This window comes from Jaculus jaculus, chromosome 17, assembly GCF_020740685.1.
Source record: "Jaculus jaculus isolate mJacJac1 chromosome 17, mJacJac1.mat.Y.cur, whole genome shotgun sequence".
NCBI lineage: Eukaryota > Metazoa > Chordata > Mammalia > Rodentia > Dipodidae > Jaculus > Jaculus jaculus.
This window is the reverse complement of record NC_059118.1, coordinates 29363211-29387132: the sequence shown is the minus strand read 5'-3', so window position 1 is coordinate 29387132 and position 23922 is coordinate 29363211. Positions and strand designations below refer to the sequence as shown.

Below are 23922 nucleotides of genomic sequence, written 5' to 3'. Positions count from 1 at the left end.
TATTACACAACTAACATCAACTTAGAACAGTTTTGAATGGTGAAAGGAAAAAAATTAAAACAATTCAAGGGCTCAGCAGGGAAGAGCCCTTGTTGTGCAAGCATGAGGAGCTGGGTTTGATCCCAGCACCCATGTAACAGGATAGGCTTGGCCACCCACACCTGTGACCTCCGCACTGAGCGCTCAGACAGAATCCCTGCGTTTGCTGGGCAGCCAGTCCGACAGCAGAACTGCAGCTCCAGGTGTAGTGAGCAGCTCTGCCTCAAGGAACAATGCCGGAAAGCAGCAGAGGAGAGCACCGCATTCTCCTCTGGCCTCATGTATGTGAACAGGGCGCAGACACACATGTATCTACCATACACACATGTGCCAAACCACAGACGCACAAAAACAATAAAAGTAATTTATAGTTCATTTATCATGTAAACTGAAACCTTAAGTGTCAAACAATACTGTAATTGCTTAGGATATGTGACCTTAGTAAATACCATGTTAATATTTTAAAAATAATATTATATGGGCTGGAGAGATGGTTCAGCAGTTAAAAGTACTTGTTTGCAAAGCCTGGGTTTGATTCCCCAGTATTCACGTAAAGCCAGATGCACAAAATGACGCACCTGCCAGGAGTTCGTATGCAGTGGCGGGAGGCTCTGGTGCGCTCATGCTCACTCTGTCTGCTTCTATGACTCAAATAAATAAAGCAATAGGATATATTAAAAACAATATTACAGGACTAAGAATTATTAAATGGAAGACGCTCCACATAGGTAGTAGAAAGAGCCCCCTTCAGTACGACCTGACAGAGGAAAGGGCCTGGTATAAGGACTATTCCTGATACACAACCGCGTGATTAAAGTAGCAGACAGGATACTTGAAGTACAAAAGGCAAAATAAAGAATTTCAATTGTACAAAACAAAAAAGGAAATCACAGATGATTTATAAGTCAGTCATCTGACAAAAACTGACTTAGAACATGGTATTCTTCGTGTTTTGTTTAGCCCAGGCTGGCCAGTCTCAGGTCATGCTTGCAAATGTGAGCCACCCTGCCCAGCTGGAATGCTGCCGTTCTAGGAAGCATCAGGGAAGATAAAGGAAGTGTGTGAGGGGTGTTTCCCGAGCGGCGGGAGATGACAGTCGCCCTAGGAACCTCAGAGTCTGTTTGATCTTACAAAGTGTGAAATGCATTAAGAGGCACTTGTTTAAACCACTTACATCTTTTTTTTTTTTTTTTTTTTTTGAGGTAGGGTCTCACTGGCCCAGGCTGACCTGGAATTCACTCTATTCGCAGGGTGGCCTTGAACTCACAGCGATCCTCCTACCTCTGCCTCCCAAGTACTTGGATTAAAGGCGTACGCCACCACGTCCGGCAAATAACTTACATCTTTAGCTGTTAACATGGTATCTGGGTGGGCCATCCATCTTTCAGAAACATGGGGTAAATTCCTAGTTTGTGCGTGCAGGCGGAGAAAGTCCCCTTGCCTACGAGGTAGTGGCTTTTCCACAGCCAGTGCTCTGCTCGCTGTGTGAGTTCAGGGTTTGGCCTGGGCTTGGGTTTCCCATGGGAATAATGCCATGTGCCAGTCCCTTCTATACCAGAGTACTTAACTTGATCATTCCTATTTGTTGCCATTAGGAACACTGTAGCTTGAATCAGAACCAGGAACATATCTCTGGGCATACAAGGACCACAGGTGGCAGCCAGAAGGGCCTTAGCAGTTTTGGGTTGGGTCACTTTTTATTTTCACAAAAGAAGTGTCCTCTCTTGGTCAGTAGCTTCCGAGGTTGCTGGTAGGTGCTTCCAGAAGAGACCTTCTTGACCCCATGTCAGGCCCAGGATACACTCTGCTGCATGATTCAGGCAAGTCCTAAATCAGATGTGCACAATCACCCAGAGTGAGAAATCACCATGGAGGTCTTAACTTTTTAGAAACGAATACCATGATTCCTTTCTGTGTTTGAACAAACCCAGTCAACAGAAACAGTTTGTGCATTTACAAAACCACCTCTTCCTCATGCAGTTTAGAGTTCACACAATATATGCTTTCATCAAATGGCTGTTCTCATTTAGATGACAAAATATGCATGTGTACACATTCTAACACACCTGTGGTGATAGCTTGTCATCAGCTTCTGGGCTGTCCATCCAGAGTCAGCTCATACCTGTAAGACAGTTGGGTTTGGACTTTGTGTTAGAGATGAGAGTGTGGGGCTGGAAAGATGGCCCTTGTTGACAAAGCCTCATGGCCTGACTCCCCAGAACCCACATAAGCCAGATGGACAAGACGGCCCATGCACCTGGAATTCATTTGCAGAGGTCCCCATACTCCTCCCCCTCTGTGTCTCTCTGCTTGCAAATAAATCAATAAGAAGGAAAGAAGTGTGGCTGGGACACTGCGAGCTGACCAGACCTGCTGGAGCTAGCGGACCCTCCTCTCTGGGAGCCGGCTGGTCAGGGTTAAGGCCAGAGTTCACAGGGGGCCTGCAGGTACTGGAGAGCTGTAGGCGGCAAAGCCTGGGTGAAGGTTACTCTGTCTGCTGTCTTAGTGACGAAAGGAGCTGAAGTAGTACTAAAGGGGAGCGATTATGGAGACAGGACAACTGTCTGAGTGTCTTGCATAGCCAACTAGTGATAAAATGAAAGGGCACACTTACCACTGTGAAAACCCCTTAATCAGGTCTTCTTTGGATAAATCAATCAGCACCTAAACAATCACAGATAGTTAGTCCCTTCTAAAACTCCGCTACGTGGAAACATTCTGGGGTAAACTGAGCTGAGCATAAAGGGTCTCACTGTGAGTTTTCAGCAAGGCTCTTTCAACATGGAGCCTCTCCAAAGGGATAGTGCAGAACTGTCTAGAAAATGGTAAGCTGCCACTTGGAGTTCTTCAGGAATTTCAGCCAATTTAGCTTTTTTTTTTTTTTCAACTTTACAAGTTATTTTTTTAAAAAAGAACTTGCCCATCTATAAAAATGAACTCAATATTCTCTGCCTCATGGAAGTGGGCTTCATAAAGGTGCACATAGAAGGTGTTTATTAAAAATATAACAACTAGAGTACTATACAAGTACCATGGGGAACTCCTCTCTCCTTGGCACATTCATAGGAGTTATATTCCCTCCACTTTTACTTTAGGTAAAATCCTATCTCCCCCAAAATCTTAACTGCTGAGATCAAAGGTTCTTGTTCTTATAAAAATACACAGTGCTCCAGATGTTCGCATATTTATGGAGTGCTAAATTTGGATAGAGTCTCATTTGTTAAAAGAAGGTTTGCATGTTAATTTATATTTCTATATTTAGTTTCAAGGATGCAAAAAAACAATCCTCCCAATGAGGTATCTGCCGCCCAGTCAGTTCTAGTAGCAGCTGGAACTGTTCTTGTGTTGCTAGAACCCGCGGCATGACGGAGGGAGGGCAGGAACGACCCTGTGCACGCACTTTTCCTAATTCCTTTCTTCTGTGGGAGCCAAGCGGCCTGCTGTTTTTTACGGCAACATCCAGGGTCCTCTTCTGTGCTTCTTCCATGGGAACAAAATACTCAAACCTTTAAAAATAAAAAATAAACAGATATTTTTACTGGAAATTTTAAGTGTTTCTTTTTACTTCCACAGTAAAACAAGAGCTATCGACTTTTTGTTTTTTTGAGGTAGGGTCTCACTCTAGCCCAGGCTGACCTGGAATTCATTATGGAGTCTCAGGGCAACCTCGAACTCACAGCGATCTTCCTACCTCTGCCTCCCGAGTGCTGGGATTAAAGGCGTGCACCACCACACCAGGCTTAAGAGCTATGGACTTTTAAGAGTGAAAGGATCACACTGGCTCACGGGTGCTGAACCACACACAAACCCTGGAACTGTAAGCGGCTGTTAGCCCAAGATGGGACGCCCAGGCAACTTTGTTTTGGAGTTTGTGCAATTCAGACCTCTGGCTTGACACTGCACTAAGCGGCTGCCCCTTACTCTGCCTTCTCAGGGGACCACCTCTAGCCCCTCTCTTTGAAGTCAGTGTCTGCTGTGGCTGTAGGATGGTATCGAGTGGATGCAGAATGAATAATTCCTTCTTGCAGCTTTTCCTGATGATCATGAAGTATAGCTGGGGAAGGAGTCGCTTAGGTTTCAGTAATGGAACAGTTACCGCCTTTTGCAACAAGGAGCTATTCCTGATAAGTCAAAGAGGGAACTAAAAATCAAGGGCTGTAGTATCTTTCCATGCTAGCTAGAAATGTTTTCTCTAGGTTTTTGAAGCAAAAGGAGGCAGTAATCAGATTTTGGCTTTTACATCTTTTTGTAAATTATTAAATTATGATATTCATTTAGGGAAGTATAGAACCAAGGGAAGGTAAATGAATACTCCCACGTGGCCTGAGAGCCCGCATGGTGGGCCTGGAAAACCATGGAGGGCAGGAGCGGGTAAAGAGCCCACATGGGAAGCTGGAGGATCAGGAGTGGTCAGGCAGCTGGGAGAGAGGCAGAGTGTGAGCGTGAGTGTGCTGGCTTTTGCAGCTTAAGGGTTCTCAAGGTACAAATATTTGAAATGAGACATGCTACCTCTGGCTCATCAAAAGCACTGTGATGGGCTGGAGAGATGGTTTAGCAGTTAAGCGCTTGCCTGTGAAGCCTAAGGACCCCGGTTCGAGGCTCGGTTCCCTAGGGCCCATGTTAGCCAGATGCACAAGGGGGCGCACACGTCTGGAGTTTGTTTGCAGTGGCTGGAAGCCCTGGCACACCCATTCTCTCTCTCACTCTCTCTCTCTGCCTCTTTCCCTCTCTGTCTGTTGCTCTCAAATAAATAAATTAACAAAAAAAATTTTTTTAAAGCACTGTGCTGAGAGTCTGTCTGCTCAATTTATAATAACTGGGAAATGGAACCAGCCTAGATGTCCCTCAACTGATGAGTGGATAATGAAGATGTGGCACATTTGTACAATGGAGTTCTACTCAGCAATAAAGAAAAATGAAGTTATGAAATTTGCAGAAAAATGGATGGACCTGGAAAGGATTATACTAAGTGAGGTAACCCAGGCCCAGAAAACCAAGCGCCACATGTTCTCTCTCATATGTGGATCCTAGCTACAGATGATTGGGCTTCTGCGTGAGAAGGAAAATGCTTGGTAGCAGAGGCCAGGAAGTTAAAAAGGAGACATAAAGGGAAGAGAAAGGAAGGGAGGAGGGTACTTAATAGGTTGATATTGTGTATATGTAAGTACAATGATTGAGATGGGAAGGTAATATGATGTAGAATGGAATTTCAAAGGGGAAAGTGTCAGGGGGAGGGAGGGAATTACCATGGGATTTTTTTTATAATCATGGAAAATGTTAATAAAAATTTAAAAATTAAAATAAAAATAAAATAAATTTTAAAAATGTTCTACGTCACTAGCCATCAGGGAAATGCAGATTAAAATTACATTGAGATTCCATCTCACTCCTGTCAGATTGGCCATCATCATGAAAACAAATGATCATAAATGCTGGGGGGATGTGGAAAAAGAGGAACCCTTCTACACTGCTGGTGGGAATGCAATCTGGTCCAGCCATTGTGGAAATCAGTGTGGAGGTTCCTAAAACAGCTAAAGATTGATCTACCATATGACCCAGCTATAGCACTCCTAGGCATATATCCAAAGGACTCATCTCATTTCCTTAGAAGTACATGCTCAGCCATGTTTATTGCTGCTCAATTTATAATAGCTGGTAAATGGAACCAGCCTAGATGTCCCTCAACTGATGAGTGGATAATGAAGATGTGGCACATTTATACAATGGAGTTCTACTCAGCAATAAAGAAAAATGAAGTTATGAAATTTGCAGAAAAATGGATGGACCTGGAAAGGATTATACTAAGTGAGGTAACCCAGGCCCAGAAAGCCAAGCGCCACATGTTCTCTCTCATATGTGGATCCTGGCTACAGATGACTGGGCTTCTGTGTGAGAAGGAAAATACTTAGTAGCAGAGGCCAGTAAGTTAAAAAGGAGATAAAGGGAAGAGAAAGGAAGGGAGGAGGGTACTTAATAGGTTGATATTGTATATATGTAAGTACAATGATTGAGATGGGGAGGTAATATGATGTAGAATGGAATTTCAAAGGGGAAAGTGGGGGGGGGGAGGAAGGGAATTACCATGAGATATTTTTTTATAATCATGGAAAATGCTAATAAAATTTTTTTTAAAAAGCACTGTGATGAGAGTCTGTGTGCAGTCTTGTCCCCAAGGACATGGACAAGAAGAGAGGATCTCTTTCATTTGACAGCCTTGTTATGTTGCAGGGGGACAGGCAGGCCAGAGCATTTGAAATTTCGAAGGCAGTGCTAGTCCTTAGAGTCAAGGAATGTTTAACTTCATTCTAACAGTTAACACAGAAAACAACAACAAAAATTTGAGGGCAGGGCATGTAGCTTCCTGATAGAGTGTGCATGAGACCCTGGGTTCAATCCTCAGTATTGCAAAGAGAAAAAGAAGAAAACAACAAGACCAGATTCAAATCTTTTTAGTCCCAATAAGACTTGATTTAAGGAGAATGAACATGGAAAATTCCATTATCAGGAGTTCTTTAGCTTCTGTGGACAGTAAATGTAAGCATTTTATTGTTCTTTAAAAAATAAGTTGCCCTGGTAAACGATTATCCTTTTGTCTCACTAAAAAGTATACAGGGGCTGGAGAGAGATGACTTAGAGGTTAAGGTGCTTGCCTACGAAACCCAAGGACCCAGGTTTGATTCCCCAGTACCCACATAACCCAAGCACATGGTGGCCCATGCACCTGGAGTTCATTTGTAGTGGCTGGAGGCCCTGGTGCGCCCATTCTCTATCTGCCCCTCAAATAAATAAATAAGAATATTTTTAGAAAGTATACGGAAGCTGCATGAGGTCAGATGATGCTCTGTTTAGCCCAGGCCCATTCCCGCACCTGGCACACTGCCAGACACACAAGCAACGGCTCAGTATCTAGTACAACGTGAATGGGTGCATCACGTTAGGCAGGCCTATGCCTCACTCACGTCTCATCAAACCGAGGTTCCAGGGTCTTCCGCCTCACTGAGGTCTTTCTTCGACTTGCCCACCTCCTTTCTGGCAACAAGTAGATGCGGACGTAGGGATCAGCTCCACTGCTGGTACAAGGTGTCAGGTTTCTGATTTGTGGAGGGAAAAAAAGGCTGTGGTTTTCAAACACTGAAAGTACTCACTTGGTAGAAATCTGTACTAGCCACTGAGGATAAAAATCCCTGGAGTGTAGATGGGCAAGAGCAAAAGTCTGCAGAATTTAAAGGCAAAATATCAAGTATGTGATTCTGAAAACATATGTATATATTTAACCATCTGAGGTACAGCCAGGTACTTTCTACTTGAGAGAAGTTGGGGAATCCTGCCTGGAAAACATACTGGCTGTTAGCACCCCAAGATAATTTTGTAATGGTTGTGCCTGAACCCACCAGCACCAGCAGAGAAGGACTGCTCACGGGCCCCTACGAGGACTTTGTGCCTCATGGCCTGTAGGCCTTCAAATGTCACTCGTCTGCCTTGGGAACACATGCCACTTTATCGTCACCTGATACTTCCAAAGGACCTTGGCCCCCACGTCCCTCACCTGCAGCCGTTGATTAGCACCCTGAGACAGCGCCGCAGACACACATAGCGCACCGTGAGCTGAATCTCGCCCAGCCGCCGCCACTCCCCACCTCTGTGAAGAAAGGGTTTGTCACTTTTCTTGTCACTGCAAACACTGGCCCTCTTCCCTCACCCTCAAGACTTCAGAGATGCATGCTCCATGAGGAACACAATCAAGTGTGTCCGTAACTATCCATAAGGAATTGTCCTACTTTCAGTGGGAAAAGCGTGAATGGACCCTGGAAAAAAATCTGTCCATATGTCAGCGTTCCTTGTGGGGCTTAGGTGAATTTGACTTCTATAATGGGATGTTTTACCCTATAGGGTTATTGTGATGATGTAATTATATAGGACAACGTGCTAAACCCATGGTAAGCACTTAATAAGAGGCAGGCATTAAATACGTAAGTCCACGTGCTAAACTCTTTGTGTCATATGACTATGCTTAGAATTCAGGCAGTGTTCTGCTACAGGAGACCTTTAACAACCTGCGTCCAGCATCTGTTTGACAGTATGTAGCTAGATGCATACCACGACAGACAGAGACTACCCCCTCAAGCTATGTTCTTAATTCTGTACCATGTTGCCTCTTGTGAAGACATTTTGTTAAAAAAAAAAAACAAAAAAAACAGAACTTGGGCTGGAGAGATGGCTTAGCCGTAAAGGCACTTGCCTACAAAGCCAAAGAACTGGGGTGTGATTTCCCAGAACCCTCCATAAACCATATGAATATGCTTCTGGAGTTCATTTACAATAGGTGGAGGTCCTGGCAACCCATTCTCTCCCTCCCTCTCTCTCTCTCTCTCTCACTCTCTCTTTCTCTCTCTACCTCATTCTCTCTAAATAAATAATAAATAGGTAGAAAACCAGAACTTGCACAGATAATGTAAACTCATAACCTACTTGTCCATCCAAGGAACTATTTTTTTTTATGCAGGTCATTTTGTGAAAGATTAAGCAGAGCGGTGCATACTCAGTGTTGTGGCTGGTGTCTGCCAGGTCAAAGCAGGAGGAGGCCAGGGAGTTGAGCGAGGACATGCTGGGAGCCAGCCTCGTGGGCGGCCATACGAACGGGGAGGCAGGGCATTTCATGGGTCGGGGTGACTTGATGGGCCCCGGAGAGTGGGGGCCTGGGACAGTCAGGAAGGTGATGGTTGAGCTCTTCTTCCCCATGGGCTCACAGAGCCCTTTGGCACTGTCCTTGCCTTTAGGCTCTGGGCATGTCTCTTGGGGCTCAGGCTGGGTGGCAGCAGTGGCAGTACTGGTGGTGATGTCAGTGTTTGTAGAGGTTCCCTTGGTGGCAGAAGCAGAGTCTGGAGGACATGGTAAATCCAGAGGGTCAATTCCTTGGGGTGGGGCTTTGGGAGCCTGGTTGGTGGCCACCTTTTTGATGACCAGAGGGCCTTTCTTTAGGGCATCGGGTCCTGTGTATGGGCTTCCCAGCTCTCGTTCCTCCACGCGCAAGAACTGGAAGCAGATGACAAGCTAGTTTATGGGCTCTGCTTTCCACTTCTCCAAGTCAGCCGTGTTTCAACCTTCCTTCCTCCTCAGCCATCAATCATCAAGCCCCTGTCTAGGGAATCCCGTTTCCAGAAATAAATGGGAGGCTGGGAGGTGAAGTGAGATCCATGAAGCTGGGGTACCATCAGTGAAAAAGGAAGCTAGAATAAAAATCCCATCTCCCAGCAAAGATCTACAAGATGTGTCTATCTCCATTTGGACTATGGTTGAGGGAAACAAGTTTTTCCTAAGGGTACCACATTGGTCTGCCCTTAGGAATTTTGAGTTCAGGTGTGTGTTTAGACAGTAAAAATTAACATGGGGGCTAGAGAGATGGCTTAGCAGTTAAGGTGCTTGCCTGTGAAGCCTAAGGACCCAGGTTTGATTCCCCAGTACCCACGTAAGCCAGCTGCACAAGGTGGCACATGCGTCATGACTGGAGGCCTGGTGTGTCCATTCTCTCCCTCTCTCTGCCTCTTTCTCTCTCAAATAAGCAAACAAAAATAAAATTTTTAAAAATGTCCTAAAACTAACATAAAAATAGGTCGAGGTCTGTAATGCCTCTGAGGTACTCCACTGAGCAGAAGTTAAAACTTTCTCAACAGAAAGCAACTTTAAGCCGGGCGTGGTGGCACAGGCCTTTAATCCCAGTGCTTGAGAGGCAGAGGTAGAAGGATCACCGTGAGTTTGAGGCCACCCTGAGAATACAGAGTGAATTCTTCTAGGTCAGCCTGGGTTAGCGTGAGACCCTACCTCGAAAAACCAAAAATAAAAAAAAAAAAGCAACTTTAACCCAGGCCATGAAGGAGTGCACCCCAAATGACAAAACAGACAGCCGCCATGAAAATACATGAATAGACAAAAGAAGCATCACAATTTACTTCAAAGATCTTCCTGTGGCTTACGTATGGTGACTGGGTATGGATGCAACTGGGTGACATGTGCCTCCCTCACACCTTTTTGCCACACTACACATGACATTAAAAAAAAAAAAGTTAACTGAGATTCTCTGATGATAGAATCAACAAATCGCAATGTAAATATTACAAATGACTAAAGATGGAGTGAGAATGTATGCATGACCAGGTAGATTTGAAAGAGATGTAATTAAAAATGAAAAAGGAAATCACCCTAGAAACAAAACCCACACACAGGAAAAATAACTAGGCATAGCAGCAGAGGATCAATGCTTTGGAAGACAGGTCTGAGGAAGTTAGGTGGGAACAGAGGTGAGGCTGAGACATGGAGGACAGAAAAGAAGGTCCACTACTAAAGTTCTAGAAGGAAGGATTGCAAAGGAATGGGGGAGAAGCCGTGTTTGAAGCAATGAGGAGACGATGGCCGACACGAAGACATGACTCTGTCTTTCCGCTTACGGGCACGGAGCAGGCGAGCAGCCCGGGACGTCCCCCGCTCCTCCCGCCCTGAGACGAAGATATGACTCTGTCTTTCCGCTTACGGGCACGGAGCAGGCGAGCAGCCCGGGACAGCCCCCGCTCCTCCCGCCCCGAGACAGGAGGGTCGTACCCGCAGCACCAGTCTCATGGAGATGAGGCTGTCCAGGCCTGAGCGGTCCAGCTGGAAGCGCTGCTCCAGGGTGAGGTCGGCACAGGGGAGGATCTGGCACAGGGGGAACTCCAACACGCCCAGAGCACACTCCTGGTTATCATCCAGCACCTGGGGAGTAGGCCAGTCACAAAACCAGGGACAAGTCTCCCCACCGCGCCACCTCTGAGCTGTGGCCCCGGCGAGTCTAGACTCTCTTCAGCAGGCACGGACTGTGCAGCCGCCATTGGCATCCAGTCCTATTCTGGAATGGAGCCAGGCCGACTTAGTCCCTGATCGCCGTCTAGGAAACAGTGACTCTGAGGAGAGGTGATTATGGTCTGTGTGAAGCCAGTGACACATGCTCAGGGCCACAGGGCTTTAGGGACCAGTGAGCTGTGCTGCTGCACAGAGGGGCATCTAGCCTCAGCCCAAGCTCTCCTCAAAGATTTCAGCTCCCTAACTTGTTGGTCATGAGATCTTTGGCAAATCACTGATTTAGCCTCTATGTGCTTATGTGTAAAATAAAGGAGGTTAATTCCTCCACAAATCTTTTCATTTTTTAATGTTTTTTTTGAGGCAGAGTCTTACTCTAGCCCAGGCTGACTTGGAACTCTATATTTCCAGGCTGGCCTTGAACTCACAGTGATCCTATCTCTGCATCCCGAGTGCTGGGATGAAAGGTGTGTACCACCATGCCCAGCTTGTAAAGACCCATTTGCAGAAACAGCCAAAGAACTAAAGGGTTTGTCTTTGCACAGCCTCCTTCATAGTAACCTTGGGCACTGGTCTCGAGGAGCTGAGGCATGTGGGGCCTCTGTACCCTCCCCCACATTAGGGACTGATGACTCCTGCCAGAAGGGTTTAAGGTGCACTGGAAGCTGCCCCTGGCTTCCAAATCTCCCAACTTCCCCAGAAGCCCAGCTTCAAGCAAACCTCCAGGCATAGCTGCTCGGCTGCCACGCTGTGTACAAAGAAGGAGAATGCCTGGCTCCACACCGGGTCCTTGCTGTGGGGACAGGTCTGCAGACAGAAGAAAGGCGAGGTTAGAAGGGGCTGGCTGGGCGTGCTCCGCTCAGTGTGTCTACCCCGAGATCAGATTCGCATGGTACAGCGGAGAGTGGGACAGCCAGGCCCGGGGAACTTCATGGAGTGTTGGAAAGGACATGGCCTTAGACCACACCCAAGATGACCCCCGACTGTGCTGCTTTGAGGTATTGCTTTTGGTCACTCACTTGTCTCTCGTCTTTAGATCTTGAACTATAAAGACTTTGGGTGTGGTGGCTCATGCCTTTAATCCCAGCACTTGGGGGGCAGAGGTAGGAGGATCGCCGTGAGTTTGAGGCCACCCTGAGACTACATAGTGAACTCCAGGTCAGCCTGAGCTAGAGTGAGACCCTGCCTTGAAAAACCAACAACAAACAAAAACCTTTGTAAGGTAATTGTGAGGGCCAAAGTGTCTCCCCCAAGGCATTCAGTGTATCTGCCTCTCTTTGGGAAGGGCTGGGGTCCCCCTTTCCTTGCCCATGCCTACACACCAAGCTGTCTTACCTTACTTGTATAGGTCTTCTTGCCTACAGACAGCTTGACATAGGAGGAAGGGTCTCTGCTGACCTTATTCTGTGGGAGGAAAACCAGACAGCATTGGAGGTGCCGGCAGGGTCTGAGCAAGACAGCCGGAGCCCATCCCCTCCCTGAGGAGCTTCACCGGGCTCTGGAGCATCTAGTGGCTTCCCTGGGAGAGAAGGCTACCTGGCATCCTCCTGGGCTGCCTCACTCAGCTCTTGTCCCTGAGGACAGGAACGTGTGCAGCTCTGTAAAGCTCAGGGCCCATTGCTCAGGGCCAGCCATGCACAGAAAGGGCTTCCCTGGAAACCCTGGGGGGCAGATCAGGATCACCCCAGGGAAAGATTTCTAGTTGCAGACTAGAAGCCAGAGCTGAGCCCACTGGCTGCCAGTTCTCATTCCCTGATGCAATGGAACAGTTCCTGTTCCACCAAGCCGTATGACCCAGGCCCTCAACCATCTAGGCCTTGTTTATAAAACGGCAAGTAACACTAATGACATACAGTCACCTTGAGAGTCCATGTTAATTGGCAGGTACCGTTAGACCTAGTGAAGCCCAGCTGATGTGTGCACAGACCAAGGGGCGGGAGACACAGGGGGCTCTGGTACTTCCGGGAAAAGGAGACACAATTTGCCTTTCACTTTTCAGCCAAATTCACTTACTCTGGCAGACCTGGGGAGTTTTTTGGCTCGATATTCACCATTCAGGTAGTCAAAAGGGTTCCTCTGCAACACAAGAACTGGAGTTAAAGTAGGACACAGATGTGTGACAGCGAGGGGCACGATCAGGTGTGGCATGACTCACGGGCAGGTTGCAGGCGTTCTCTAAGAAGACCACGAGGATGGCAGTGGAGAGGTCACCGTGCTCCTGCAAACAGGCGACAGTCCTCACTGGGTCCTCCCGGAGTCAGGAGACACAGACCGGTTTGGGAGACGCTTACTCGGGCAAAAGCCAGGCAGCCCTCCCGCTCCAGACAGGCTTCAAGCACTCTCACAGCTGAGCTTTCTCGTTGAGGCTCAGAAAACGTGAGCAACATGATGGGTTCGTATTAGATTTCAGGGTAGGTTCCCCAACGAACTGGGATGACAGACACTGACACAAAGTTCTTAGTCTCTACGTTCCCTGAGGATTCTGAGAGAGAGATACCAGGCTGCCATGGGTAGAGGGGGCCTGAGCAAGAAAGGGCTTCCAGCCTCTGCCTGCACACAGAGCGCAGATGCGGGAGCTCCTCCTCTTGCCCTGCCCCTTCCAGCACACAGGAGGTGGAAGTGAGGCTCTCAGTCCCCCACTTGTTCTTTCTGCTAGGGAGTGACTGACCGCCACCCGCACTCACCTCCGCCATTGCGTCCTGGTCAGTGAGCAGCGACAGCCACTCTAGGCGCAGGTGCAGCCGCCCGCTGGTGGTGTCGTTCAGCACAAACCACTGTGGGGCAGGGGAGGAAGAGGGAGGCGCCGGGACTGGGACTTGCTGCTTAGTCCTGAGCCCAACAGGGTGCACCCTGGGCCTAGACGAGCAGAAGTGCTACACTGTGGAGTGGGAAAACCCAGGTCCAGCCTTCCTTTCCCTGTGCTATGAGGTCCCCACTGGGTGTCCTTACTCTGAGAGATTTCTCTTCTCCCAACCTGGGCCATGCGGGGTTCCCTGGTGCTACCTGGGCCTCATCTAGCTCTTGTCCCCTAGGACAGGCATATGTGCAACCCAGCACAAACAGTCCCATTGCTTAGGGCCAGCACGAGGGGGGGGGGGGCTTCCCTGGAAAGGCCGGGGACTGGGCGCACAGCCTCTACCTCGTCCACCACTCTGTTGCTCATGACGTCTCCGAGGCAGATCTGCAGGCTGGAAGACAGGAGGAGAGTCAGCACAGGGCGGAGGCAGCCAGCACTGGGGTTGGAGGCTCCTTCCCCTGGGTCTCCTTCTCAAGTGGCCAAGTGTGACCACTGGGACAGTGATCTTTGGTTTTTAATTTTTACTTATTTATTTATTTATTTATTTATTTGAGAGAGACAGACACAGAGAGAAAGACAGATAGAGGGAGAGAGAGAGAATGGGCGCGCCAGGGCTTCCAGCCACTGCAAACGAACTCCAGACGCGTGCGCCCCCTTGTGCATCTGGCTAACGTGGGTCCTGGGGAACCGAGCCTCGAACCGGGGTCCTTAGGCTTCACAGGCAAGCGCTTAACCGCTAAGCCATCTCTCCGGCCCGATCTTTGATTTTTAAAGGTAGCGTGTCGCTCTAACCCAGGCTGACCTGGAATTCATTATGTAGACTCAGGGTGGCCTTCAACTCACGGTGATCCTCCTAACTCTGCCTCCCGAAAGGCGTGCACCACCACGCCAGGCGGGACAGTGATCTCAATCACCCCAGGGTACTAGTGCGAGACAACTGCAGCTCCAGAGAAGGAAGGACCAGCGTGGCACCAGGCGGCTCCACTGGGCACCTGCTGCAGGGTGGCCCCTCCCAGCCCCAGTGGAAACAAGCAGAGGCCTGGACACACTGCCCGGGGATTTCTGGACAAAAGCACTGCTGGCATGTTGAGTGAAATGGGTCTTCATTGTGCAAAACTGCCCATGCATTGGTGGCATTTAGTTTCCCAGATCAGTGCCCTCTAAATGCCAGGGGCACCACTTCCCCAGTAATTTTACCAGTTGAAATGTCCCTCTGATTTGAAACCTGGTGCAGGTTTCCTCTAAGGAACAAGTATAGGTGGCGTGCATGTAAAACACCTCACTAACTCCCCCATCACTGCACCCCCCAACCCATTCACTGGGAGTCAGCCCCAACCAACAGGTCCTGTTGACCAGCAGACAGCTGCAATTTCTATGTAACTCGGCATGTGTGTGTGTGCACTCCACACACACCTGAACTCAACCCTCGGTGGCAGGCACTATTAGCCACACTTCCTATATGGAACACTGCAAAAACTGCAACGTTTTTCAGTAAGACGAAAATAAAAATAAGCAGTGATAACACCTGATGGTGAGCTATTTCTTAGCTCTGTTCTGATGACTGTGTCTCCCATTAGGTCTTGTTTCGACTTTAAAAAAAATTAATATTTTATTTATTTGAGAGACAGAAAGAGGCAGATAGAGATAGATAGTTGGATGGGTAGATGGAGAGGGAGAGAGAATGGGCACGCCAGGGCCTCTAGCCAAGGCAAACAAACTCCAGACGCATGTGCCACCTTGTGCTTCTTGGTTGACATGGGTGCTGGAGAACTGAACCTGGGTCCTTAGGCTTCCCAGACAGGTGCCTTAACCACCAAGCAATCTCCCTAGACCTTGTTTCTACTTTTTTTTTGTTTTTCGAGGTAGGGTCTCACTCTAGCTCAGGCTGAACTGGAATTCACTCTGTAGTCTCAGGGTGGCCTCGAACTCTTGGCGATTGTTTCTACTTTTTATAACTATATTTTTGTAGAAACAAGCTGAGCAGTACAAGGAAGTGAAGGTTTGGGTCAACTCCTTCCTCTGCTCCAGCTCTGTGGTATGGACAACCATTTCACCCCCATGCTCCTCTGCTCTCATAGACATAGGCAAACATGCACCCTGGGGCCTTCCCTAGAAGGCTAGATCCCCTACTTGCCAAGATATCATGATGGACCTGCCTAGTACACATACACTCAACTTGCTTTTTGTTTATTTGTTTGTGTTTTGTTTTTTGAGGTAGGGTCTTGCTCTAGCCCAGGCTGACCTGGAATTCACTATGTAGTCTCAGGGTGGACTCAAACTCATGGCAATCCTCCTACCTCTGCCTCCAGAGCGTTGGGCTTAAAGGCGTGCGCCACCACGCCTGCGTTCTACTTGCTTTTGAAAGCTGTGAAATTTTCTACAGTCAGCAAATGCCTTCAAGCATTCAGCCAGTCTGCTCTGCAGCTGTCCACGTTAGCAGGGTAGGAGGTGTTATGTTGCCAGAGACTTTGGCAGTCAGCTTTTCAAATGCTAGTGCTTTTATTTCATAGGCGGGTTTTGGAAGCGGGCCAGCTAGACCAACAGCCATGGAAATCCGAGGGTCTGACAAGCAACCCCACCAGGATCACTTCAGCCTTCCCACATTCTTGGGGTCTGGGCTATGACCTGGACTCCTTAAAACTGAGCGCCAGGCTTGCTCACTGCTCCAAATGGGACTCTGGGTACATTATTAGTGGGTGTGGAAACTTGGGGTCCTCTACTCCCTAGGGCCTACATCACGGTTAGAGACTCAAGAGACACCTGGGAATGTCTGTGGCAGGACTGTGAATGGTAGGCAGGTCACTGTGTCTGTGACCAAGGACGGTTGCAGGTCATGAAGCAGTAAGAGGCTGTGCCCTCTAAATGTCCCAAGGCCATGGACCCCAGCACAGGAAGAGACCCCCTAGTCCAGATCTCAACTCCTTACCTGCCCAGGAAGTCATCCTTGTCAGTGTCCTCGTCATAGAGGTCCACCTCCAGGTCCTGCCCAGGCACTTCATATACCATGAACTGCAAGGAGAGACATGTGGCCCTGTGGGGCTTGACCAGTGGGAGCCAAACCCCCGCTTGGAGCTCTGGCCTCCTCAGTGCCTCGGAACACTGACGGTAAGAGGGAAGTAGCTTGCTCCTCTCTTGCAAGGCACGGTGGCGGGAAGGACTGGAGCCAGCGCACGCAAGCCAAGGCCGTGGTGCTCAGGGGACAGCGCTGCCATCTGTTCTGCCTCAGACGCAGCGTCCAGGGCACCTGTCCAGCACAGTTTCCTGGCCTGGGGCTGTAGGACACCAGGAAGCTAAGCTGCTCTTTCTCATTTCTTTCTTTTTTTGTTTGTCTGTTTTGTTTTGTTTTTGTTTTTTAGAGGTAGGGTCTCACTCTGGCCCAGGCTGACGTGGAATTCACCATGTAGTCTCAGGTTGGCCTTGAACTCACAGTGATCCTCCTACCTCTGCCTCACAGGTGCTGGGATTAAAGGTGTGCGCCACCACGCCTGGCTTCTCTCATTTCTTTTTTTTTTAATATATTTATTTATTTGAGAGAGAGAAAGAGAGGAGAGAATGGGCATGCCAGGGCCTCCAGCCACTGCAAATGAACTCCAGATGTGTGTGCCACCTTGTGCATCTGGCTTACATGGGTCCTGGACAATCGAACCAGGATCCTTTGGCTTTGCAGGTAAACATCTTAACTGCTAAGCCATCTCTCCAGGCCAGCTCTTTCTTATTTCTGCTTCAATGCTTGGGCCCCGAGAATATGCAGGGCAGGGCATGGTGTAAGGGGAGGCTGGTAGAGGCAGCTAGGAGGCAGTCCTGGAACATATATGTGTGTGTACGTATGTGGTCCCCCACTTATCCAGGATTCGGGACTGTGGTTGAACTTGGGTATGGGAGGCTAAGGATAACAGCGGGGCAGGACTGCCTGACTCTCGGGTGTTCTTTTCCTTTCCTTTGAAAACATCCAACCAAGCTGGTTTTGGTGGGAAAATTGGGTGGGGAAGCTTGCAGGATGCTATGGGGGCCACATTGGTCCATTTCTGGTAGCATGCTAACAGGGGAAGGAGTTAAAACAGACCTGGTGGCGCACGCCTTTAAGCTTAGTGCTTGGGAGGCAGAGGTAGGAGGACCACCATGAGTTCGAGGCCACCCTGAGACTACATAGTGAATTCCAGGTCAGCCCGGGCTAGAGTGAGACCTTACCTTGAAAAACCAAAAAAAAAAAAAAAAAAAAACAAAAAAAAACAGATCTGGTGGCCCATCCCCAAGATCCACACTCCAGAGCTTCCCCACGGGGCTGAGAGTCACACAGGCCAGGCCCACCCATGACTGTGCTCACGTGGCCCACGGCGAAGCCTGGAGGCATCAAGGCTGCCAAGAGAGGCCAAGGAGCTTACCTCAAAGACCTCATTCCAAGTGGGGTTCAGGTTCCTGTAGACGGTCTTGCTCTGGAAGTGCTGCAGGCCGATGCTCACCTTGGCGTAGGGGTCTGACTTGCCTGCGAGCCCCAGGAAGCTGTCCTTCTGGGCCAGCTTCTCAGCCTCCAGCAAGTGCACTCTGATCACCCCCTGGAAAATACACAGCTGCTGCCTGGCTGGGCCAGGCCTAAGCCCAGAGTATCAGGGGCAACACCCTCAGAATTTGGGTGATAAAGAGCTCAGGACCCAAAGAAGTCCCAGTCCTGGCTCAAGCAAACATCCTCCTCTTCCAGAAACCCCCAAGACCCTTTCCATCACCAAACAGTAAAGGGAGACTTCCAGAGGGAAGAACGGGGACCTCTAGATCTCAAGCTGCACCAGGGACAGGAGAGCACAGGAAGACCACGTGGGCCCTGCGCCTCCTACACAGCGGCTTCAGGAAAGTCGCTTAGCCTCTTCTGCAACCTCTAAACGTGGGCTGCCATGTCCTCGGAGGACAGATAAGGATGACCCCCTAAGAACTCCATTCAGGACCCAGCTCTGGCCAGCTGACCCTCCTCCCCAGCTGCCGGTACTCACGCAGGGCAAAGGGAAGCGCAGGTTGGTCACATCCAGCCCCTTCTTCACGGGCACCGTCACACGGTTGGGCAGCACCAGGTGGGCAGCGATGAGGTCCTCCAGCAGGCTGTCTGACACCTCACTGGGACACCAGGTATGACCAGCTGTGAAGGGGTGACGTTGCCTCCCCATGCCACAGGCCTTCTAACACCCTGATAGCCTGTCCCAAGGAGAATCTTCCTGCTTGTAACCCTGAGCCCCAGCCAAGGCCCAGCCTGGCTTCCAGGCAGCACAGCAGCTAAGAAGAGACCCCAGGGCCAGACTCTCCACTCCATGCCCTTAGCTGCTGGGCCCCAGGCAGGCGCTCCCTTCTCTGGGCCTCAGTGCCCTCCTCTTTGACATGGGGTGACAATGGCTGCTGCTGAGTGGACATGAGGGGAGTGGTGAGTGTAAGGAGAGTGACACGGAGGTGCACTGAGCATTCCATAGGAGCTGGCTGCTTAAGTTCCCATCCCCCTCCCTCTCACCCCCCACCCCCGCTTCCCACATGCTGCTAATGTCTTCTGCCTGGCTCCCCTCTCCCCAGCACAGGGAGACAGGGGGACACTGCCCCAAATCAGGATGAGGTGCTCAGTGCTTTTTTTTTTTTTTTTTTGCTGGGGATGGTCTTTTGAGGTAAGGTCTCACTCTAGCCCAGGCTGACCTGGAATTCACTATGTAGTCTAAGAGTGGCCTCAAACTCATGGTGATCCTCCTACTTCTGCTGGGATTAAAGGCACATTCTACCAGTAAATGTTTTTTGAATGAAAATGCAGGACTGGATTCTCCCCATTCGGAGTGGCAAGGTCACAAGCAAGTTAGTGGTCCTTGCTGAGACCTGGCATCCATCCTGGGCCCCTCAGCTGTCCCTCACTCCCAAGGAGGCATGTCCTGCAGTGCGGGTGCCCTCCTCCTCAAAGCGTGGAGTTGGGGGCAGGCCTCGTATATGGGGTATCTGGCCTGGGGAGGTGGCATCCACCAGACCAACTCTATACCAGCTTCTTCTCGTTGCCTCTGCTGGGCTATTACTCCCTCCCATCCATGCGCTTGCCACCACGGCCGTAAAGACCACCTGGGCTTTTCAGCACCCTTGGACTGGGGCTGGGGTGGAGAGTGAAGGAAGATGCCGGCATGAGTCCACACATTATGTGTCTACCCCACAGACCTCTGTGTCCCTCAGAGGCCTGGAGGCAGAAGAGCCCAGACCAGAGAAGTGAACAACCTCTCCAGTCCCAAGTCTGCTGAGGAATGGCGCCAGGAACTGGATGGAGCTGGTTCCATACCTGGGCTCACCTCCCACCGGCCCCTGTGGTCCCCTCTGGGACATCTCATCTGACCACTTTCTTTCTCTTGCCAGGACAGGGACTTCAGTGTTCCTCAGTCTAACACTGAGCAAAGCCTTCAGCAGATATGTATGTATGTGTATATGTGTGTGTGTGTATGTGTGTGTGTATGTGTATTTTCCAGGTGTAGCACCTGCTCACAGAGGCTGTACACCCTTGTTAGCTTCCACCATCCAACTACACACACGCACGCACGCACACACGCAGTTTTCCTTGGCGCCGGCCCCCCCTGCAGAGCAGGAGGATGTGCAGTCTCTGTGAAGCTTCCTGTCTTGCTGCCCCCGCCCTGCACTTACTTGATGCCTGGCATGTCCAGCAGGTTGGTCAAGCCCGTCCAGTTGATCTGCAGGTGCTGCAGGGCAGAGGGAGGCTGTTAGGCTCAAGGAGCTGGGTGCCCAGGACTCAGCCCCTCTAGCGAGCTCCTCCCGCTCCGCCCCCAGGAAGTCTCGAGAAGGTGGGGCAGAGGCCTTCCAGCCTGTCCAGGCCCCAGAGGAGGCACGGAGGGCCCAGGCTTTTTTTTTTTTTTAGCTCAGGCTGTGGGGCCTGCTGCTTCATGCTAGGGCCACCACGAGGGGTGTCACTCCACGCAGCCAGGCTGGCCTGGACTTGAACGTTCAGCATTTATCTCAGCTCCACTCTGACCCACTGTGTGATCCTGTCTGAGCTCAGCTTTCTCTGATGGGCATTGCCCAGCCTAACTACCCAGGCAGCCCTGGGGACCGGATGAGGTTGGAGGCGCAAGTGCCCCGTCCATTCTTGGGCTGAATCCCAGCATGTGAGGCCCCGTGGGTGGTGCTGGCCACCCCCAGACCCGGGCTCACTGGCTTTTGAAGGAAGAACACCGTCACGGCTCCCACGAAGGGTTTGTCCACCAACAGGGGCTCCAGGATGATCCTCAGTGTGCCCTGTAACTGATGGGCACAGAGGGTCGTGAAGAGCCAGCCTCCTCCCCATACTGGGCATTCATCTGAGGCACTTGGGGCCTCGTTCCACACCCATTCCACCCCCACACCCAGGACCACCCACCCCAGGCCGCTCTATGTCACAGCAGGGGCCACACTCAGCAGGGGCCACACGAGTGAGACCACTGTTGATGTCCAAGAGCCATCTGGGCTGTGCTGGCAGCTGGGCCTCAGACGTGACTTCCGTCCCCCGACTCAGCTCCTGGCACAAGGCCTTTCCACCTCCTGTACCTGGCTCTCTGAGACTCTCTCCCCTCACTTCCCCAGGCTGCCAAGCCTCTCGGGGACTTTGCAGGCAGGTGGGCTCCAGGGTGGAGGCCAAGCAGCGTGGGTGACGCCCAGGACTTCCTGACCCTGCGATCGCAGGCTGGCTGCCCCTCCACGTCACCAGCCCGCGTCTACTGTCATTAGGCCACTCTCAGCATGAGCCGTTCCAGCTTTCCTGAGCCCATGGCAGGGGCTGGAGCAGCGCAGTCAAGGGCCCCACCCACCTGGATGCCATTGACGCCAGCACGGATCTTCTGCAGCTCCACGCTGATCTCACAGTCCCCAGTGTAGCTGAGATGGAAAAGGACAGAGGAAGGAGGGAAAGGGGACAGTTGCACTGCTCAGAAGAGTCAGGAAACTTGTCCACTGGTGTACAGCCTCAGCCCTCACTGCTAGCCAGCAAGCCTGAGCAGCTACGCAGTGTGTCACCTCCACCTTGACACCGACCTAGGCTTATGCCTCAGGAGGTGGCTCCTCCCCGCGCTTCTACGCGCAGGCATACCCCATCTCTGATCATGAGGACAGTGTTTCTGGGTACCCCCTGCCCTATGACACCTTCAGTTGAAAAGAGAGGCTCCTGGTAAATTTAGTGGCCTTCAATCACTGGACCCGGGCCCATCTCTGCCCGGGTCTCTTCTGTGAGGACACAGGTACATCCAGCTACAGCCAGCCCTGGTTGTCACTGGGAGTGGAGGTGGGCAGAGGTCACAAAGCCTCAGGCCAGGAGTCTGGGGTCAGCTGTTGGCTCCTATCAAGTGATAGGCCTGAGGAGCCCAGGATAGGTTCCGTTGAAGGTAATTAGGTCAGGAGACTCTGCCAAAGGCGAAGGGGCGGGGAGGGAGAACAGCAACATACTTGAGCACACGGACACAGGCACCTAACAGCACAAGTCGCAAAGATGCTCAGTACCCCTGAGGAAGGAATGGACAGGGTGGGGTGACAGGAATGCTAGGTACTACTAGGGGGGCTGAGTGGGCCATGTGACCTCAAGGTGCCCCGATCTTTTGCTCATGGTAGAAGCTCTGGGTCAATAGCACCCGATTACTTTTCACCATCACGACATACTGGCGACCAGCCCCCGTTTAGGGAATGGATGGTTCCAGAACTGGCTCCTGTCTCTGAGACACTAGAAAGGAATGCCAGCCCCCCAGGAGCCTCGCTGCCATCTCCAGGAAGACCTCCTGGATCCTTCCTAACTCAAGCCCATCATGAACGTCATTGGGATGAGTGCCCGGACAGGCACTAAACATCACGTGTTTGAATACTCGAGCTTTCCTGAGTTGCCAGAACCCAGCCCTCTGGCAGCCTCACCATCTGTACTCAGAGTTCCCTTACCCTCTCCTCACTCTTGCTAGCTCTAACCACATCCCAAGAAACAGCTGCTCTGACCCTCGAGGCCCAAGAAAGCTCTGCTGTCCCAGCCAGAGTGCCCAGAGCTGATGTGGGTGGGGAAGTCAGGCCAATGTGTCAGATGGAGGTGGCTTCCTGGGACCGGTCGTCCCTCTCTCCTCTTCAGCAAGGACCCACGCCCAAGCTAGGAAGAGGATGTGGTCCTGGGAGGGCCTGCAAATTCCAAACCAGGATGCACCCAAGCCACTCCATCTTTAAGCTGCATCCACATCCACAGCTGTCCTATATCCCAAAAGCTCATCCTGCTCCCCAGACACCAGCGCTCACCAGATCTGCAGGTCCAGGGTCACCTGCCTCCGGTTGCATTTGTCAGTGTGTGCCTTGACACCATTCACCCGGGGGCACTGGGAGAGATGGTAAAAAGGTGAGGTTAGCGGGTTTGCACAGTGGGGGAGGGGCAGCCCTTTCCCACCACCAACAAACACGACTTCTGCCGTCCCAGACTGAGGCACACCGTGAAGTCCACTGTGCCCAAGGTGCCTCTTCCTCCCTCAGTGGGTCTCCTCCTAGCTCTCCCTGTCTGCCACAGCTAGTCACTGGACACCTGCTCTGTGCAGCCCTGGTTTGGGGGCAGGAAAGAGGCAGTGGGGGACTCACTGCCCAGCCCAGGAGATGAGTGCGACAGCCACACGGTCCCAGGGGACCTAGGGACTTCAGAAATATCTTCTAGCTCAAGGGCAGGTGGTATTGAAGTCTCCTGGAGGAAGAAGTGTTTGTCTGAATGTGTGGCTTCATATGGGCACAGAGAGGGCCTGGGTCCCTGGCTGAAGAAGCTGACCCATGCAACTCAAGCACCCTGCTCTAGGGCCATGGTTCGCAGGTTTGGGGCCGAGACCTGGGCCCCTAGGTAATTTCCTTTCTGTTTTACCCCCCACCTCTGCTCTGCTCTCATATCTAGTTATTATTGACCAGGAGGCAAAACAAAACTTCACTTGATTCTGAGTTCATAATATGCACACTGAAGTGATTGGAGTCAAAGTTCACTGATGCTTACTATTTAATTAAGTGTATTTTAAATAGAGATCAGTAGAGAAACAGATGCACACACATATAATAAATCAAACACAGTGTTGTATTGCAAATTCCTCTGAATTGAAATCTTCTCTCCTGGGAGGAGCATGGGAGCCCAGAAGAATAAGGCTGGGAGCGCTGAAACTTGAAGGGTCACACAACCACTCCCCAAGGTCACAGGAGCACCACCCAAAGCTCGGGATTGGACCTCCTGACGTTCCCCCACAGAAGGGTATGGGAAGGTCATCAGAACCCCACCTGAGACC

The 23922-nt window shown here is 50.6% G+C and overlaps 1 protein-coding gene across 1 annotated transcript in view; it reads right to left on the bottom strand.

The window, feature by feature from the left end:
* Positions 1 to 1371: 1371 nt before the first annotated feature.
* Positions 1372 to 23922, bottom strand: part of Esyt3 (extended synaptotagmin 3) — a 53150-nt gene continuing 30599 nt past the window's right edge. The window contains exons 4-24 of the mRNA XM_004664362.2: positions 22913 to 22989; positions 21460 to 21526; positions 20828 to 20917; positions 20303 to 20358; positions 18646 to 18766; positions 18046 to 18216; positions 16590 to 16672; positions 14006 to 14054; positions 13551 to 13640; positions 13022 to 13084; positions 12880 to 12942; positions 12202 to 12270; positions 11587 to 11673; positions 10633 to 10782; positions 8579 to 9072; positions 7586 to 7678; positions 6999 to 7130; positions 3440 to 3545; positions 2654 to 2703; positions 2106 to 2161; positions 1372 to 1866 (exon numbers count right to left, since the gene is read on the bottom strand). Of these exons, the coding sequence (XP_004664419.1) occupies positions 2125 to 2161; positions 2654 to 2703; positions 3440 to 3545; positions 6999 to 7130; positions 7586 to 7678; positions 8579 to 9072; positions 10633 to 10782; positions 11587 to 11673; positions 12202 to 12270; positions 12880 to 12942; positions 13022 to 13084; positions 13551 to 13640; positions 14006 to 14054; positions 16590 to 16672; positions 18046 to 18216; positions 18646 to 18766; positions 20303 to 20358; positions 20828 to 20917; positions 21460 to 21526; positions 22913 to 22989 (2148 nt within the window). The 3' untranslated portion in view covers positions 1372 to 1866; positions 2106 to 2124. The remainder of the gene's footprint in view (positions 1867 to 2105; positions 2162 to 2653; positions 2704 to 3439; positions 3546 to 6998; positions 7131 to 7585; positions 7679 to 8578; positions 9073 to 10632; positions 10783 to 11586; positions 11674 to 12201; positions 12271 to 12879; positions 12943 to 13021; positions 13085 to 13550; positions 13641 to 14005; positions 14055 to 16589; positions 16673 to 18045; positions 18217 to 18645; positions 18767 to 20302; positions 20359 to 20827; positions 20918 to 21459; positions 21527 to 22912; positions 22990 to 23922) is intronic.